Source organism: Condylura cristata, unplaced genomic scaffold (genome assembly GCF_000260355.1).
Source record: "Condylura cristata isolate star-nosed mole 26May11 unplaced genomic scaffold, ConCri1.0 scaffold00008, whole genome shotgun sequence".
Taxonomy (NCBI): Eukaryota; Metazoa; Chordata; class Mammalia; order Eulipotyphla; family Talpidae; genus Condylura; species Condylura cristata.
Window position 1 is genome coordinate 28,687,754 of NW_004567109.1, and position 16,178 is coordinate 28,703,931.

General features: G+C 40.1%; 2 protein-coding genes across 2 annotated transcripts in view; both read right to left on the minus strand.

Annotated features, from left to right (window-relative positions):
• TXNDC12 (thioredoxin domain containing 12 (endoplasmic reticulum)) overlaps nucleotides 1-15,896 on the minus strand; it is a 19,463-nt gene extending 3,567 nt beyond the window's left edge. Inside the window, exons 1-5 of the mRNA XM_004679009.2 lie at nucleotides 15,686-15,896; nucleotides 7,569-7,629; nucleotides 2,907-2,959; nucleotides 2,062-2,135; nucleotides 675-744 (exon numbers count right to left, since the gene is read on the minus strand). Of these exons, the coding sequence (XP_004679066.1) occupies nucleotides 675-744; nucleotides 2,062-2,135; nucleotides 2,907-2,959; nucleotides 7,569-7,629; nucleotides 15,686-15,782 (355 nt within the window). The 5' untranslated portion in view covers nucleotides 15,783-15,896. The remainder of the gene's footprint in view (nucleotides 1-674; nucleotides 745-2,061; nucleotides 2,136-2,906; nucleotides 2,960-7,568; nucleotides 7,630-15,685) is intronic.
• KTI12 (KTI12 homolog, chromatin associated (S. cerevisiae)) lies at nucleotides 2,098-6,468 on the minus strand. The gene is made up of 3 exons (XM_012722761.1): nucleotides 5,015-6,468; nucleotides 2,907-2,959; nucleotides 2,098-2,135 (listed from the first exon to the last, which is right to left on the minus strand). The coding sequence occupies exon 1, from the start codon at nucleotides 6,435-6,437 to the stop codon at nucleotides 5,376-5,378; it is 1,062 nt and encodes a 353-aa protein (XP_012578215.1). The 5' UTR covers nucleotides 6,438-6,468; the 3' UTR covers nucleotides 2,098-2,135; nucleotides 2,907-2,959; nucleotides 5,015-5,375.
• Nucleotides 15,897-16,178: the final 282 nt, after the last annotated feature.

The window sequence follows — 16,178 nt, forward strand, 5'->3', positions numbered from 1 at the left end:
GGGCAGGCGGGAATCGAACTCATGCAGAAGTGGCTTAAGCTTCTTAGTGCTGTGCTTTAACCCGCTGCGCCACCAGGGAGGGCCCCCTTGAGTTTTATATTACAATCATAATGGATTCCCCACAGTTCCTGAACACAACTCTCCCATGACTTTGCATATGCTGTTCTCTCTTCCTGGCATCTTCCCTTCCTAAACCTGATGAGAGTGGGATCCTGTATTTTTTGTTTTTCCACCACAGAATCTAGCAGAATGCTGAACAGAGTTGTTAAATATCTTTTATAAAATTGCTAGTGGAAAGATATTTGTCTGGTTATAGTATCCTACTGACTCAGCTACAACGTGGGGTTCCAGGTTCTCTTCCTACAGTGCTGGCACATTGCTGTGGCTGCCATTAGCTGACACAAATGACTGCTCAGTGAGTAAAGGATGATAAATACTCTCATACTGCTCACAAAAGCATTAGTAAATCAGAGAAGTCTTTCTAAAACTTGAGTTTCCAGTGTTCAGAACACCCCCACACTTTCTTAAAATTGATTTTTGTTCATTTTTGGCTTTTAGCTACTCCCATATAGTTCACTAGATGGAATCACAGCTTTGGTTCGTTTAACTCTTTTTATACATCATAGATTAAGACCTTTCATCTTTAAAAAAAAAAAAAAGGTCTTTCATCTTACCTAGGAAAAGTATTCGAGGAATATAACCCCCATCAGGGCTGAAATCTTCATCTTTTGGCTCTTCTTCATCCTAGTAAATGTAAATCTTATGTTACATCATGTCCCCTCTTTCTGCAAAAACTGTCAGTGACTTTCCCACTTGCCCAGGATAAAACCCCAAGCAGTGGCCTAAGAGGTCTCACAATGATACACCTCTAGCTACATGGCTGTCCCTTGTTCTATCTTTTTCAACCATACTAATCTGCTTGTTGTTGCTCCTAATTCTCTTCTGTCTGGCCACATTTTCCCCATTATCCACATAGCTCCTGTTGCTTCAAATCTTTGCTCAAATGTCACCTTTTCTAACCATGTATTAAAAATTGCAAACATTCCCTCTCCATCCTTCAATTTCAGCCACAGCATTAATTGCCATCTGACTTATTTTACTTGTGTCTCTTCATATTCAACTCCCTATATGAATCTGACTGTTCTATTCATTGCTGAATCCAATATCTGTATCAGTCACTTGCACATGGTATTTCCTGAAAGCATGACATTATTCAAACTGACATTTTAGCTACAATTGTAGAGTTGTTCTTTGAAGAGCTTCAACCACACAAGCAGCTTTCTTTTTAAGAAATCTCCAAAGCTGCAGAATGTTCACTGAAGATATTTCTGTTAACACTGAGCAGTGATTCTAATTTTAAAACTGATGAAAAGTTCATATGCAGAGCAATAGCAATCACTGGTAATTTTGTCATTTATGGTATGGTTCACATTTTAGGAGTTTAATGGAGTCATGTCTTCAAACTGTAGTATAATTTTGCCTTGAGTGCCTTGAATAGTCTAACCTAAATGGCAGCACAGTTAGGTCATAGCACCTATTCTTAGCATTTACTAGGCTCTATGATCTTGATTCAATCACTGAACTTTGTCATATCTGAGTTGCTTTCTGTAAAATTAGCCTAACAATCCCTTCTGTCAGGTATGACATTATGACTTAGGATTCCAAGACCTGTCATCTACATGAAGTATGTAAATGATACCTAATGCATAAATAGGAAGGTAGTACAACAGAGCAGGTACTTATTTTCATCACATTTTACAAGGAGTTGTGGCCTACACATGAGATTATATCTTTAGTTCAGTTATACAAAGATGTAAAATATGTCATAATCACAGACTAAATATGAAGGGCCTTAACAGTAGTATTATCCACTCTCTCTTCTCCAGCTTCCACAAGTGAAAGCTAAATGTCTATCAGATCTGACACAAACCCTAAAAGTGAAGAGACAAACACACACAGGTAGCCACCCCTGCTGAATATTTTATATCATTCAGGATGCCAATCTACAACAGCAAAGATTTAAAATCATTAACAAAAAGGAAAAACTCTTAAAAGGCTTACCTCAAGATTTACCATAACAAAATTATGGGAGAGTTCTGAAATTTCTGTAGATTCTGCAAATTTGGGCTTTAAAGCTGGGGGTGGGGTGGGTGGGGAAGATTTGGAATAGAAGAAAACAGCAGTCATATTCATGCCTTAATTCGTTTGTCATTCATGTAAATCAATCTTTTTAACATTGAGATCAGAGCACCTGAATTCTGACCCTACTTTTGATACTTTACTCGCATAGCTATATGATCTTGAGTAATTTGCTTCATTATTTTTATGCTTTGCCTTATCTATAAAACATGGGTAATGGCTAACAAATTAAAAAATTATTACATTTCAATAACTTCTTTTCAAGAATAAGTAGTGGAATAACAATACTCTACCATTAACACATCTATACTACTACATACTTTTTACACAAATTTTATACACCTTTCCAATTAGGATTTCATTCAGGGTGACACAGTAAACAAGATAAAACCTGTAAGTGGCAGGGTGGTACAGTAGGAAGAATACATGCTAGTTAGATAATCTTGAGCTCTAATTTCATTCCCACCTACTTCTCATGTCACTGTGCATGATTTTAGTATCCTCTAAATTTTACTCTCTGTATGATGATTTTAGCTCTTAGTAGTCTATACTATCACATCTTACTGCCTCACCTTCCTTACAAAAATTCCTTGCAAATATAATTACAACTTTGTTAAGGGCAGGGAATTTACATCATATATTTCTTTGGTATGACCTAAAGCAATCAGTAATTCTGGAACAGAGTCAGTGTTATTATTTTTTTAAATGGTAATACTTGAGAAAACATTTACAGACTGTCTGATGAGTGAGAAATAATATCAGCTTACCTTTGCAAGCTCCACACCAGGACTTATGGATAATCACCATCAAGGGCAATCCACTTAAAAACAAGACAAAACAATTACTATCTAGTAATTTTACTTCTTGAAATTGAGCAAAATGACTAGTTTATGAAGACAAAGAATAATGTACTAAAATGTCAGTGAAAATTTTTCATTGGTATCGTGCTAAAATTAAAAGCCCGATATAAAATTCTCCATGGCTTACATTATACAAATCTGTAGAGAACAGAAAGTGTAACATAATAGCACACACCAAAACATAATAGCAGTTATTGGTACTTTCAGAGACTTAAAAGTTTTTTTTGTTTTTTTTTAATAGTGAATATAATCTACTTGAGTCACTGCACTTACCACATGAAACTTAATCTATTCTTTACCCATCTCCCCTCAATGGATGTATAGATTCCCAAAGGAAGGAACTCTTGTATCTATAACCCCTAGATCTAGCATACAGAATATTATTGACAGCAGTTATACGGCATTTACTGTGTGCAAGGCACATAGCAAAGATACATGTGAGTCAATCAATTTAGTAAGTGTCAAATGAATTATTAAGCCACCTCACCAAAGGCCTACTATAAATACAGGACACATGGGCCTATAATACCCATGAAAGCTTGTGAACCAAATGAGCAGGGCAAACTTAAGAAGTAGGTTCTACATAAAAATCATAACAGCTATATGTGCTAACGATAATTTTATGTGCTGCGTGTTTTTCATGTATTATCACATGTAAGTGCTCGTAACAATCCTAAGGTAGATGATACTAATGATCTCATAACATAGCTGAGAAAACTAAGACTCCCAAGAGTATAACAATTTACCCACACAGAATCTAGATTCTGCCACTTGCTAGCCTACTCATTAGTGTGACTACAAAACAATGATCTCTCTGACCACTATAGTCTGGCCCAATGTATAATGGCAATCCAAAATACAAATAATCAACTTGGCACCAGAATTAGGCTGGAAAAGGTTTTAGTGGTTGCCTGGTCTACATTTGTTTCAAGCACAAATCCTTCCATATATCAGAATGAAAAGATGCTCCAGACTGTCTGATGAGCAAGAAATAACATCACCAAGACAGCCCATCCTCTCAATACCTCTGTGTACTTACAAAGCAATTTAGAGTATCTTGCTCCCTCCTTTCTATCTAGCAAACTCCTATTCCTCCTCCTAGAGCAGAAGTCAGTAAACCAGCCTACACACCTAACCCAGTCCAGTGCCTACTTCTGTAGAGCTAGGAGATACAAATTCTTTTTTCCACATTCTTAAACTGAAAAACCCTAAAATTAGTTATCTAATCAAATGTTAAATTAAATATAATTAATGTTTCAATGTAGTTCATTGAAACAGTCACAACCACTTGTATACTTAAGCGGTTGCTTTAATGCTACATAAGCTACAGCAGAGACCCCCATGGCCCAGAAAGCCTAAAAAAAAACCTATCTTTTAGCCCTGTGCTAGTTCCTGCTCTAAAGTGACAGTTCAAATATTAAACCATCTAGGAAACCTACCCCCAAACACCTTTTCTCATCAGCTGGTTAGTCCTTTTCTCCTCTAGGCTGCCAAAGCATTCAGTCATCATCCTCTAGCCCCCCCCAAACTGTTACCTGTTAACTGTATTTCACATCAAACTTAATTTCTCAAGGGCAAAGACTCTAGCTAACTCATCTTTGAAAAATTACAAGTATTCAACCATCCATTTAATGAAATCAGTGAACAAACGGAAGCCATTTAAAGCGATATTTGCCTTGAAATACAGAATGTAAAGCAGAGTTGTGTATATCACTCCAGGTTTTAGACCATGTATCTAGTCTCTCACTTCAAACTACCAAAGATATATTGCAGTGGAAAGCTCAACAGTGACAGTGTACCTAAAATATTATAAGTAAATTACATAAGTTACAGCAAAGTGAAAGAGATTCCAGCAGACCCTCTTCTTCTAAAAGATTTTATTAGGTAAAATTATTTGGTGGTTATGTTTTCTTCACTTCCACTAGAATCAAAACTTGCTTCCCAAGGGCAGAAACAAAAGGTTTATTTGTGGGCAAAGGTCCCAGAATAGAAAGCAGCAAAAAATGATTCAGTACCAAAAACTGTGAAATGACAGAAGGGTCAGAACAGATGCAGAACTGTGTCATCTTCGGTCTCTGCTCACAATTGTTTTTAAAAATAAATCATCCATCCAGTCTGTTCTCCCATAACTCCAATGCAAGGGGGAAACCAGTGGTGTGTGATAACCCACATGGAACCCAATCTAAGCAAACTGAGCTCTGTCTTCAGAGAAATTTGCCAAGATCCTCCAAGCTAGATCTCTGATGTCAGTTCTCAAAATCAGTCACAATAGCTGAGTACCACACATCAATAGCTCTGCAAACCTTTAGACAATTCTTCCCAAAGAAATTAAAGCAGTGCAGATTAAGAGCCATGGCTTTCTCCTTTATCTTCTGCTTAATGGAGGCTCTGGCTTAGATACTGCAGAAACATGTTGGCCAACTGAGGCAGGTTCTCATTGTTAGGATGCATTTTGGTGTAGGAAATAAACTGGCGACGAAGACGACTCAATTCTGCCATGGTCAAGGGCCTGGTAAACCGCAGGTGCTCCGTGGTACCAGGAAGCTTAAGGAAGTCTCCAGGGAGGGCGCTTTTTTGCGCTTCCATCAATCCCACCAACACCTGGCTGGTAACCTGATCCAACTGGTGTAGAAAGCTGCTGGAGGCAAGGGGCTGAGACTGGGTAGACTGATGGGGTGGAGGAGCCTGGTTTTCAAACAAGGCTGCGCGAATCTCCGCCAGCGGCAATGGCTCCTCCAAGCCCACCAACGTGAACAGGGGCCTATCCCAGCGGTTCCGAGAGTCTGGGGCCTCAAAGCGCAACATTAGAGCCTCCAGAAGTTCCGGAGGGTAAAAGGCACTGGACATATGCTTTGAAGAGTTCTCAAATTCTGGAGTCACGACAGCTGGAAGATGTGGTGCCCTGGTTTCCTCCGGTCCCAGTTCCTTAGGTACGCTGTCCTGGGCGCTCCCATTCACAGAATCCACAGTTTGCGGTTCCCCGAGAACACGGATGCCGGCAACGAGTGTTCTCCCGCCCTTCTCAGAGCGCGGGGTCCAACTTACACTGAGGTTCCGGCTCCGCCTCTCCTCCGTGTCGGCCACCTGGGGGCCCCCGCTCAGACGGCTTGGCTGTACGCAATAGACCAGGCACAGGGGGGTGCGCGCTGCCCGCGCCAGACAGTAGAGCTCGTAGCGGAAGCCCTTGATGTAATTAAGCGAATCGAGAATGACCACATCGTGGCGACTCAGGCGCCGCTCTACCGCGGCTCGCAGGGCCCCACGCAACGCCTTCTCACGGGCCGCATCGCTGTACACTGTTGCGTCCTCCGCACCCAGCACTGCCGCGTCGTCCACCACGTATACCGTGTGGCCCTCGGCCGCCAGCGCCCCACGGAGCAACTCCGCCCGCCGGCTCTTGCCGCAGTACGGCAACCCACAAAACACGACGAGCGGCATTTCCCCCCGGTGCGGCCATGTGCAAACGCGCCGTGACAACTTCCGGGTTTACGGCACATCCGACGCAACCCGGAAACGCAAACTGCACATCCTGTCTTCTTAGACTCTTAAGGAAGCTCTCGTTGCTATAGAAACAGCTCTCTGCCATCTAAACCCTAATGCTGCTCTCCAAGAACGGAGACTATTTAAGTCAGCTGTTAAAGGCTCAGAAGCGATCGTCTTGAGACTAAAGACTATGCCCATGCATTTGTAATGGGCCTTAAAGAGCGTTATATACTGCAAAACAGTAAGTACTATATATTTAGAACACTGAAGGCAGTTCACAAATGCTAGTTCTTCATTCCTTACACGCAGTAGCTGTTTATTTAATAACCATTTCAATTGTTCAACATCTCCAGGCTGGGGGATTCAGAAAAGAAGGTTACACAGTTCCCCCATACGAAACTGCACGGATACTGGGTTTTAGTAACCCTTCAGTAGAGAATACTCAACCCTTGGTTCTGTCACATAACTATGTAAATAAATAAACTTTGGCAATTTTTACCCATTCTGTATTTATTTCCTCTCCTGTAAAATAATAACAGTTCTTATTTCACAGCCTGAACCAAACTCATAGGTTGTGAGGAGTAAATAAATGAATGCATGGAAAGTCCTTAGAGTCCTGTTTATTTCCCTCTCTCATGCTCAGTCTTCTCCTTCTTTCTATGAGTTGGCTGTGCATAGACTACATCTACTTAGAACTTGAGATGACGTAACTTGAGATCATTAGATAATTCGTTTACTAGTTGAGTATAGGCTCTTAAGAAAGAGGACCAAATCTTGGCTTAGCTACTTGATAGCTGTGCAGTTTTCGCAAGTTGTTTAACTGCTCTGTACCTTAGTTTCCTCACTGCTAAAATAAAATGGGTAGAATAGTACCCACTGCAAAAAAGTTATGAGAATTAAATGAGTCAGTTAATTCAATGTCTGGTACATAAAAACTGCTTAATGTTAGCTATTATTACTGCTATTGTTAGGCAAGTATAACTCATTTCTTGCAGGCTTGGAATAACCCTTCACCTGAAATTAATACTATGTTGATGGCTAAAAAGTGTTTTACCACCATAAATAATCCTAAACCATGTCTTGTACCTGGCAGCTGCTTCTCTCTTCCCATCTTCTAGTGTTCTCCAATGAATGTGCTCTCCAAAGCCTGGAAGGAAAGAGTCTTATAAACATTCACATATGAACAAAGCACAAAGACCTAAAAATAAAAAAAGTGGTATGTTCACAAGAAACCCATTAAAAGGCTTTCCTATCAAGTGCATGGTGGTTGAGTGTTCTAAGTACATGAAACCATGGATATCCCCATACCACAAATCTTGGTTTTCATGCCTGTAAAATGGAGATGACATTGCCTACGTCATAGGTTTTAAGGAGAGCAAATTAAATCATGTGTTTGTAATCTAACAGATTATGCAAATAATACTGTCAGAATAAATCAGGTATTTCCAGAGTAAAAAGAGTAAGTCTTAACAAATCATTACTTATTGGAGATAATACAAAAATAGAGCTTTAGAGTCAGAGAGATATGAGAGTGGGATGTCAACTTCCACTTTCTATTAAATGTGGGATATTTTGTAAATGAAGCGAGCTCCCCATTTCCCAATTTCTTATCCTAGAAAATTAAGAAAAAATACCTATGTCCAAGTCTTGGTGTAAGGAGTAGAGGCAATAATGTAGATGAGCATAAGGAAGCAGTATGCAAATTAACCATGCCACTTTTCATTCCCAACAGCATGGGCTGCTAGCCAAAAGAAAATGTGACTGAGGCTCAAAGTCTAACCTGAGGAAGAGATGATTAAGTGAGAGTAAAATTGGGAGGATGCCCAGAAAGATGCCTAATGTGATCAACATCATTCTACCTGGCAGTATCTAAACTCAAACAAATGAATCCTGCTTTTTGGGGTGGGGGGGAGGTAAGGGGTGGGTAAGGTGAAAGGGGTTGTCTTCTAAATAGTCTGTCATCCAACTACAAAACAATGAAGTCCTAGATCCTCGAATGGATTTTCAAAATTGTCCAATGCTGGGTTCATAGTAATAAACACATATACACACAAGGAGGAAGAGTGAGCAACAAACAAAAAGTAAGGCTGAGCAGAAAGCAAATTTTTATTGTGGAGACTAGAGTAATTCAAGTTGGCAGTCTCTTCTGGTTTGCAGATGATCAAAAGCTAAATCTTCCCAGGGGATAGTATTCCCTACTTCAGGCCTCCCAATGGCCAATGATAAAGAACCATTATTAATTCAAAATAGTAGACCCTTAACATATAAGTAACAAATTATAAAAAAGAATCAGCAAAAGCTGACTTAGATGCCTAAGAATTTCAGCATTAGAATTATAAGTCACAGGACATAAAAATAACTATGCATGAATGTTTTAAAAATAACTCATGGGATGACAAAAACAGAAATACAACAGGCTAAATTAGACAAATGTAAAGGATGACAAAAACAGAAATTAGGTTAAATTAGACAAATGTATGAAGGCACCAAAATAGAGCTTTAAGAAATTAAAAAATACTGCTATTAAAATACAAACTCAGTGGATATCCAGGGTTAAAAAGAAATAAGCTATTAAGCCACAACAGATACAGACGAAACTTAGATGCACATAAACCAACAAAAGAAGCCAATCTGAAAAGCTCCATATGATTTCACTGTAAGACATGCTGGAACAGATAGTAAAAAGATCAGTGGTTGCTAGGGATTCGTAGATAAAGGAGAAATGAGTGGGTGGAACAGTTTTTATTCCAGTGAAACTATTCTGTATAATTCTGTAATAGTGAATATGTGTTTTTTGGGCTAAGAAATTTAAGCTCTCTCCCCACCCCTACCCCCACACATATATATTGAAATTCTAACTCCCAGTATCTCTGAAAATGACTGTTTGGGGAGACAGACTCTTTAAAGAGGTAATTAAGTTAAAGAGAGGTCACTAGGGTGGGCCCTAATCCAGTAAGAGGAGTATCCTTGTATATATAAAAAATGATTAGGATACAGAGAAACAGAGGGAACATCATATGAAGACACAGAAGACAGCCATCTACAAAAAACAAACACACACAAAAAAAAAACCACTGCCAATGATTTGATCTTGAACTTCTAGCCTCCAGAACTTTAAGATAATAAATTTCCACTTTCAATCTGTGGTATTTGTTATGGCAGACAAACAAACTAAATATATGTTCTTACATATTTGTCAGAATCCACAAAATGTATAGCAAAGAGAGTGAAGCCTGATGTAAACCATGGATTTTAGTTATAATAATAACATGTTAATATTGGCTCACCAACTGTAACAGACATACTACACAAATGCAAGGTGTTAATAATAGTGGAAATTAGAGGCTAGGTAGGTGACAAGACTTAGAAACTCTTTCTCCTTTTGTTTTTAATTTTCTACTCACTGTTTCTAAAGCCTAACACTGCTCAAAACACAAGATCATTTTTTTAAACAAGTCACTATATGAGTTAACACAGCAAATTGGAGATAGGTAGAAAGATAGAGCAGAAATTATCCAGACTGCAGCAGGTAAGCAGGGAGAAAATATGGAGAGACCAAAATATACAAAGTAAACAAAAACTAGTATACACGGAGTCTCAGAATGAAAAGATGAAAAAAAAGGAGAATCTTGAAGAGATAATATCACTGAAATAGAGTATTGGGTAACTGGTGGTTAAGAGTAGGAGGGAAACAATACTTTTTAAAGTGTTTAACCAAGTTGTCAGCACATGCCTATTATTTAAAGCCTGAGACTGAATAAGAGCACAAAGGGAGTGATTACTGATAGAGAAGGAGTCTAAGAACCATGAAGCATTTCCAGGTTAAGGGAGATAAAGTACCAGGCAAGGACATGAAAAGAAATTATCAGTGAGATGGGCAGAAAATCAGCAGCACATGGCATCCTAGAATCCAGGCATTTCTAGCATGTTTCAGTAAGGAAGGATGATCAACTTACTCCACTACTGCTGCTAAATCAGAAATGACCACTAGATTGAGCAACTGAAGAATGATGGTGACTTTGACAAGGCAAGTTTTTCTAGAAGAGTGAGGATGAAAGGTTGTGCAAAGCAAGATCAACATAGCCCTAGACAGGAATGAGAGAAAAAGTACCTACAACCCAAGTACCTACAATTCTTTCAAAGAATTTTGCTGGGGGGCAGGGAGAGGAGTTGCTAATGGGAGCAGTGAGTTGAGGAAGGGATTTTTCAATATAGAAGTAGAGGATGTTGAAAGCTGACACAAATAACACAATAAAGATAAGAAAATTGATTATTTAAGAAATCACTGGTAAAGGTTGCATAGTGAGATGGGATTTAATACTCAAGTAGTGGGTTTTCACTTTGCTTGAACCAATAATTTTTCTATTAAAAACAGCAAAAAGGGCTTCCCTGGTGGTGAAAGGAATTAAAATTTTCAGCACTATGAAACTGTTGGCAGCCACTGCAGCATGAGGTTGATCCTGGGCCAGGGAGCTGATCTATATGGCATAGCAGAGCTCCCTTGACCCACCCAATGCTCCCTTCAGCAATGTATTTCAGTAGATCCATCTGTTCTGCTCCCCAGTCTGTCTCTGGTGAATCTTCTCACCCTCCACACCTCTAGGCTATTATATGCATAAATAAATAAATCTTTAAAAAAATAAATAAATAAGGGCCCTCCCGGGTGGGGCAATTTAAAGCACAGGACTACTAAGCTAGCTATAGCTGTTTCAGCACCAGTTCAATCCCTGGACAGGTAAGTGACCCACATGGTGTGGCAGACCTTTCCTTTCTCACCAGCTGCTGCTCCCCTCATCAGTGTACTTGATCAGTCTGCCCATTCTACTCCCTGCTCTGTCTCTTATGAATCCTCTCACCACCCCTGCACCTTTGGCCTGTGCTCCAGTTCTGTATACATAAATTTTTTTTAATTTAAAAATAAAGGAGATAAAATAAGCACAAAAATAATACTCAACCCTCAAAAAAAGGGTCCTAAAGGCAGAGAAAGCATGGAGGGGAAACAGTAGCAAAAGAAATCAGATGAAAGAAACACGACCGGCTCAGTAAACTGGGCTAAAACTTGCCGGTCAAATGACTGAAACTGCCCAGATTTGGGTTAATTAAAAAACAAACAAAAAAAACCTCCCTCTATGCTGTTTACAAAAGCATCTAAAACAGGACTTACAAAAGTCCAAGTAAAATAATGACAAAATATATACTTGGCAAATGTTAACCAAAAGAAAGGGAAGCTATATCAATATTGGGTGAAAAACAATCTCTCCATAAACCTGGGCTACTCAGAAGCTAAGTGACAAAGATTACAGTTATTGTAGATTATTGCTAAGAAACCCCAGGGCAGCCATGTTCAACAGAACTTTTTGCAATTATAGAAATATTTCATACCTACACTGTTTAATATGATCGTCACTAGCCACGTGTTTATACTGAGTACTTAAAATGTGGATAATGCAACTGAGGAGGTGGGTTTTAAATTGAGCTTAATTTTAATTAACCTAAAATTTAACAGTGATATGAAACTACTGTATTGGATAGGAGAACTTTAGAGACCAATTAATTCAACCCTCTCATGTTAGCAAGGCCTAGAAAAAGCAAGATGTTGTCCAAGAACATAAAGGAAGCCACACCAGAATTTAGGTCTCCTGATTCCTGGGTACTTTTCCAGTACCCCAACAACACTTCCCTAGCTGTTCTACTATATCATGCTTAAGAGTATGTCAAAAGTGTAATATGAAACAGTTCATGACATTTCTTTGAAAACTCATAGTTAAAAACACATAATGATCACTACCATCATTTTTTGTTTATATAATCATTATAAAAATTATTATCAAAATGTTAATGACTGACATGGTATTTATTTTGTGTCAGGTACTGTTTTTCATGCTTTTACAGATGTTATTTAATCCTCACAATAAGCTTATGAGATAGAGATGTTAATTATCCCCATTACATGATATGGAAGATGAAGTTAAGTAGTTTGTCCAAGGTTAAAATGCCAACAGGCAGACCTGGGAACCTAAGTGGTGGTGATCTAAAGTTTAACCACTTTCTTTACATCCATCTTACTGCATCTCTAGTAATGGCTAAATGAATACATGAATGAAAGAATGTGGCTTCCCCCAAGCAGAATGAAACACTTCAGATCTGGAAAACCTGGGTCTTTCTGTTTCCTTTCAAAAGGAACTTTAAAAAGGTACAATGTTTAACTTGTTACCACAATCATCTATTCCTGGCACTACCCACACTCACACCCATGCCAACAAATGTGGAATTGAAAATAGTCCAGTTTCCTAGAGTCACCTTAATTTATGTCAGGTATCTGCAAAGTGAACTGTAGGCTTCCACGTCAACAGCTCCTTCCTTTAAAATATTATTAAAGGGCCCTCCCTTGTGGCGCAGCGGGTTAAAGCACAGGACTAAGAAGCTTAAGCCACTTCCACATGAGTTCGATTCCCACCTGCCCCAGAGGAGATCCACATGGCATGGCAGACCTCTCCAGACCCGCCCGCTGCTCCCCTAAGCAATGTACTTCGTAGATCTGCCTGCTCTGCGCCTGCCCCCCACTGCCCTCCCACCCCACCTCTGGCGAATCCTCTCACCCTTCGCATCTCTGGCCTGTACCCCAGTTCTATATGAATAATTAAAGTTTAAAAATATATATTATTAAAAAGTAAACTATTATATTATTTTTAAATAAATAAAATAAACTATTATTAAAAGAAAGCAAAGTGAAGGCCTTTCCTGGTGGTGCAGTGGGTTAACGCACAGCACTATGAAGCTATCACAGCCACTGCAGCACTGAATTTGATCCCTGCCAGGGAGGTGACCCTTCTGACCCACCCGCTGGTCCCCTCAGCAGTGTATTTCAGTCCATCTGCCAGTTCAGCTCCCCACTCCATCTCTGGCTTGTACCCCAGGTCTGTATGTATAAATAAATCAATCCTAAAAGAAAAATGCAAAGTGATCATGTATAAATATGGTATTTACAAGATAATTCCAATCCCTTCATCCTGAAATTGTTTTTTTTTTTAAAGATTTATTTATTTGTGCATACATAACTGGGGTACAGGCCAGAGGCTCAGGGGCAGTGAGAGCCTTCACCAGAGACAGAGTGGGGAACAGAACAGGCAGATTGACGAAGTACACTGCTGAGGGGAGCAGTGGGTGGGTCAGGAGAGGTCTGCCACACTATGTGGTCACCTCCGGGGCAGGCGGGAATCGAACTCATGCAGAAGTGGCTTTAGATTCTCAGTGCCGTGCTTTAACCAGGGAGTGAAGCTAAGGACATTACAAAAGTAGTATCTCCACTCAGCTGACAAAATATAGTCAAGTGTCAGAGCAGGCAGCCATACCTTTGAAACAAAGAACACTGTAACGAGGTAGAATAACATGGTAGCTAAATAAAGTCTGTCTGCAGTCAAACCCATCTGGGTTGGAATCCTACTTCCACCACTCTCATATAGAATATAATGGAAGTGATACATTGTGACTTGTAAAGGTGAATGATAAAAATGCTACCATTTCCACTTTGTTCTCTTGGAGCCCTCATTCTTGGAATCCAGACGCCAAACTATGAGGAAGTCCACATGAGAACACCAAAAAAGACTACACAAAGAAGTACAGATCAGCTGGGACTACAGACATCATGGAGCTAGGAGACACACCTTTCCCCTGTGTCTTTATTATGCCCCTGTGTCTTGTCTCTTGGGGCATAAAAAACTCTTTTTTAGGTCACTAAATTTTGGGGCAGTTTATTATTTGTAACAATCACTGGAACAACCACACAGAATATAATGTCTAAAAAGGAATAAAGATACTGAGCATGTGGCTCCAAGATATTACTTCTACCTATCACAAGCATTGGAAATTATTGGTGAGTGCCTGAAACAGTTATTAATAAGCCCATTTTGCAGATGAAGAACTGATCTTTGAGAAATTAAGCAATTTATATAACTGAGTCCACATAGCTGATCAGTGGCAGAGTAAAATAAAACTCAGAACTACACCCACATTCCTAATACTATACTCTTCAGTCTCCCTTAGGACTTACGTTTTTACACTAAATATACTGCAATCTCTTTTAAATGGGATTGTCATTGTTTAAAACTTTCTGTTCCAGCAGAATTCAGTTTGATCACTGTGAAGGAAACCCACATATACTGCCTTCTCAGAGAAGCTGTCAGTGATATTTCTAAGCAATGCTAACTCATTCATCTTCCCCAGCCTTTCCACTCCATCAGTTTAATATTTCCCCAGCACTTATTTCTAGCTGAAACTAAGTCATGTATTCAACTGTTCAGTGTGTCTGTGCTCTCTGGTTTGAATATAAGCACCATGTGAGCAGGAACTTTGTTAGCTGAGTTCACTGCAAGTGCCTAGCACAGTGCCTGAATGTTCACCCAACCTCACCCACCAATACATGTGCCAAATGGGAAGATAATAAGAAATGATTAAAAACAGCAGAAGCATCCACATAAGGTAAGTATAAAACAACAGAAGGGAAGGGAAATCCATGCTACCACTCACCCACTTAGAAAAGCATACACTCTGAATTCAAATACAGGCAATGGAATGGAGTTGGGGACCACAATTTCTATCCTCCATACTGACCCCACAACTCAAAAAATTCATTTTCTTAAGGCATATTGACTGAATTGCAACATGGACAGTTGCAATTCTGGTCTACCACCAGATATTCTATGCTTCACCTTGCTCAACTCCCTAGAAGCAGGTGCTGTTCCCCTCTCTCTCCCTCCTTCCTTGGGGGAAGTGGAGAGGAAGAGATGAGTAGGGGAATCTTAAACTCAGGGTAAATATTTCTACCTACCTAAATCCCCAAAGGTGCTATTTCTCCCAGGAGGAAAGTGAAGGTTCCTGAGGACCTGCCAAGTGAAGGTTCTTGAGGACGTGCACTATCTTGAGCTCTTAAACATGCTTTTTCTGATTTAAGGGCGACTCGTTCCCCCAACAACTTGTGGAGGTCTCAAGTTCAACTTCCCCACCTCAACATTCCCCATACCCGCTACTCCCTAACCCAAGAAATCTTCCTCAAACTCCAAGAGTAGCTGAGGGGATAAAAAAAAAAAAGAAATCTGGAGTAATTTAAGAGGACAGAACAGGCAGAACGGTGTTAGGGCAAGAAGAGGATTATACTGGGCTGGAACCCAGAACGAGTAAAGATTAAGATAAGAACGCGGTCTGACCCTTTCCAAGCCCATTATGTCCATCAGAGGAAGTGATGAGAAGCAGGAAACTGAAGCCCAGCAAACAGGTGGCCCCAAGACGAGGCCGCAGCTCCATGGTGGTAGGTGTGCGGGGCCACCAGGCTGAGCAGACGCAGGGCCGGAGTCCTAGCAGAAGGTCCGCGCGTTCCCCTAGTGAGGTTCAGTCCTACCCCTCGCGTTCCCAGATTTTTTTTTTCTAACCCTGAAGGAAGTGATGTTAGACGGATGTGGGTGGTGCCTCCGGGGTCCGGTTAGGATGGAGAAAGTTTAAAGGTGCAGGTCACGTAGAAGGGTGCGGGAGCTATTCTCGAGCTTGAGTTGCTGGCCCTCTTGAATCAGGATGTCCAGTCCAAGGACCGAGAGGGAAAAAGTGGACCAAGATGGTGGGGGTGGGGAGGAGGCTCGGGAGAACCGTTGCCAGTTGCTTCAGCCAGCAGGTTAGCCCCTCCCCCCAAGAACCGCTGTTCTTGAT

Excerpts from the sequence above, each read along its gene's own strand:
- KTI12 (XM_012722761.1), bottom strand. The coding sequence starts at position 6,437 with ATGCCGCTCGTCGTGTTTTGTGGGTTGCCGTACTGCGGCAAGAGCCGG.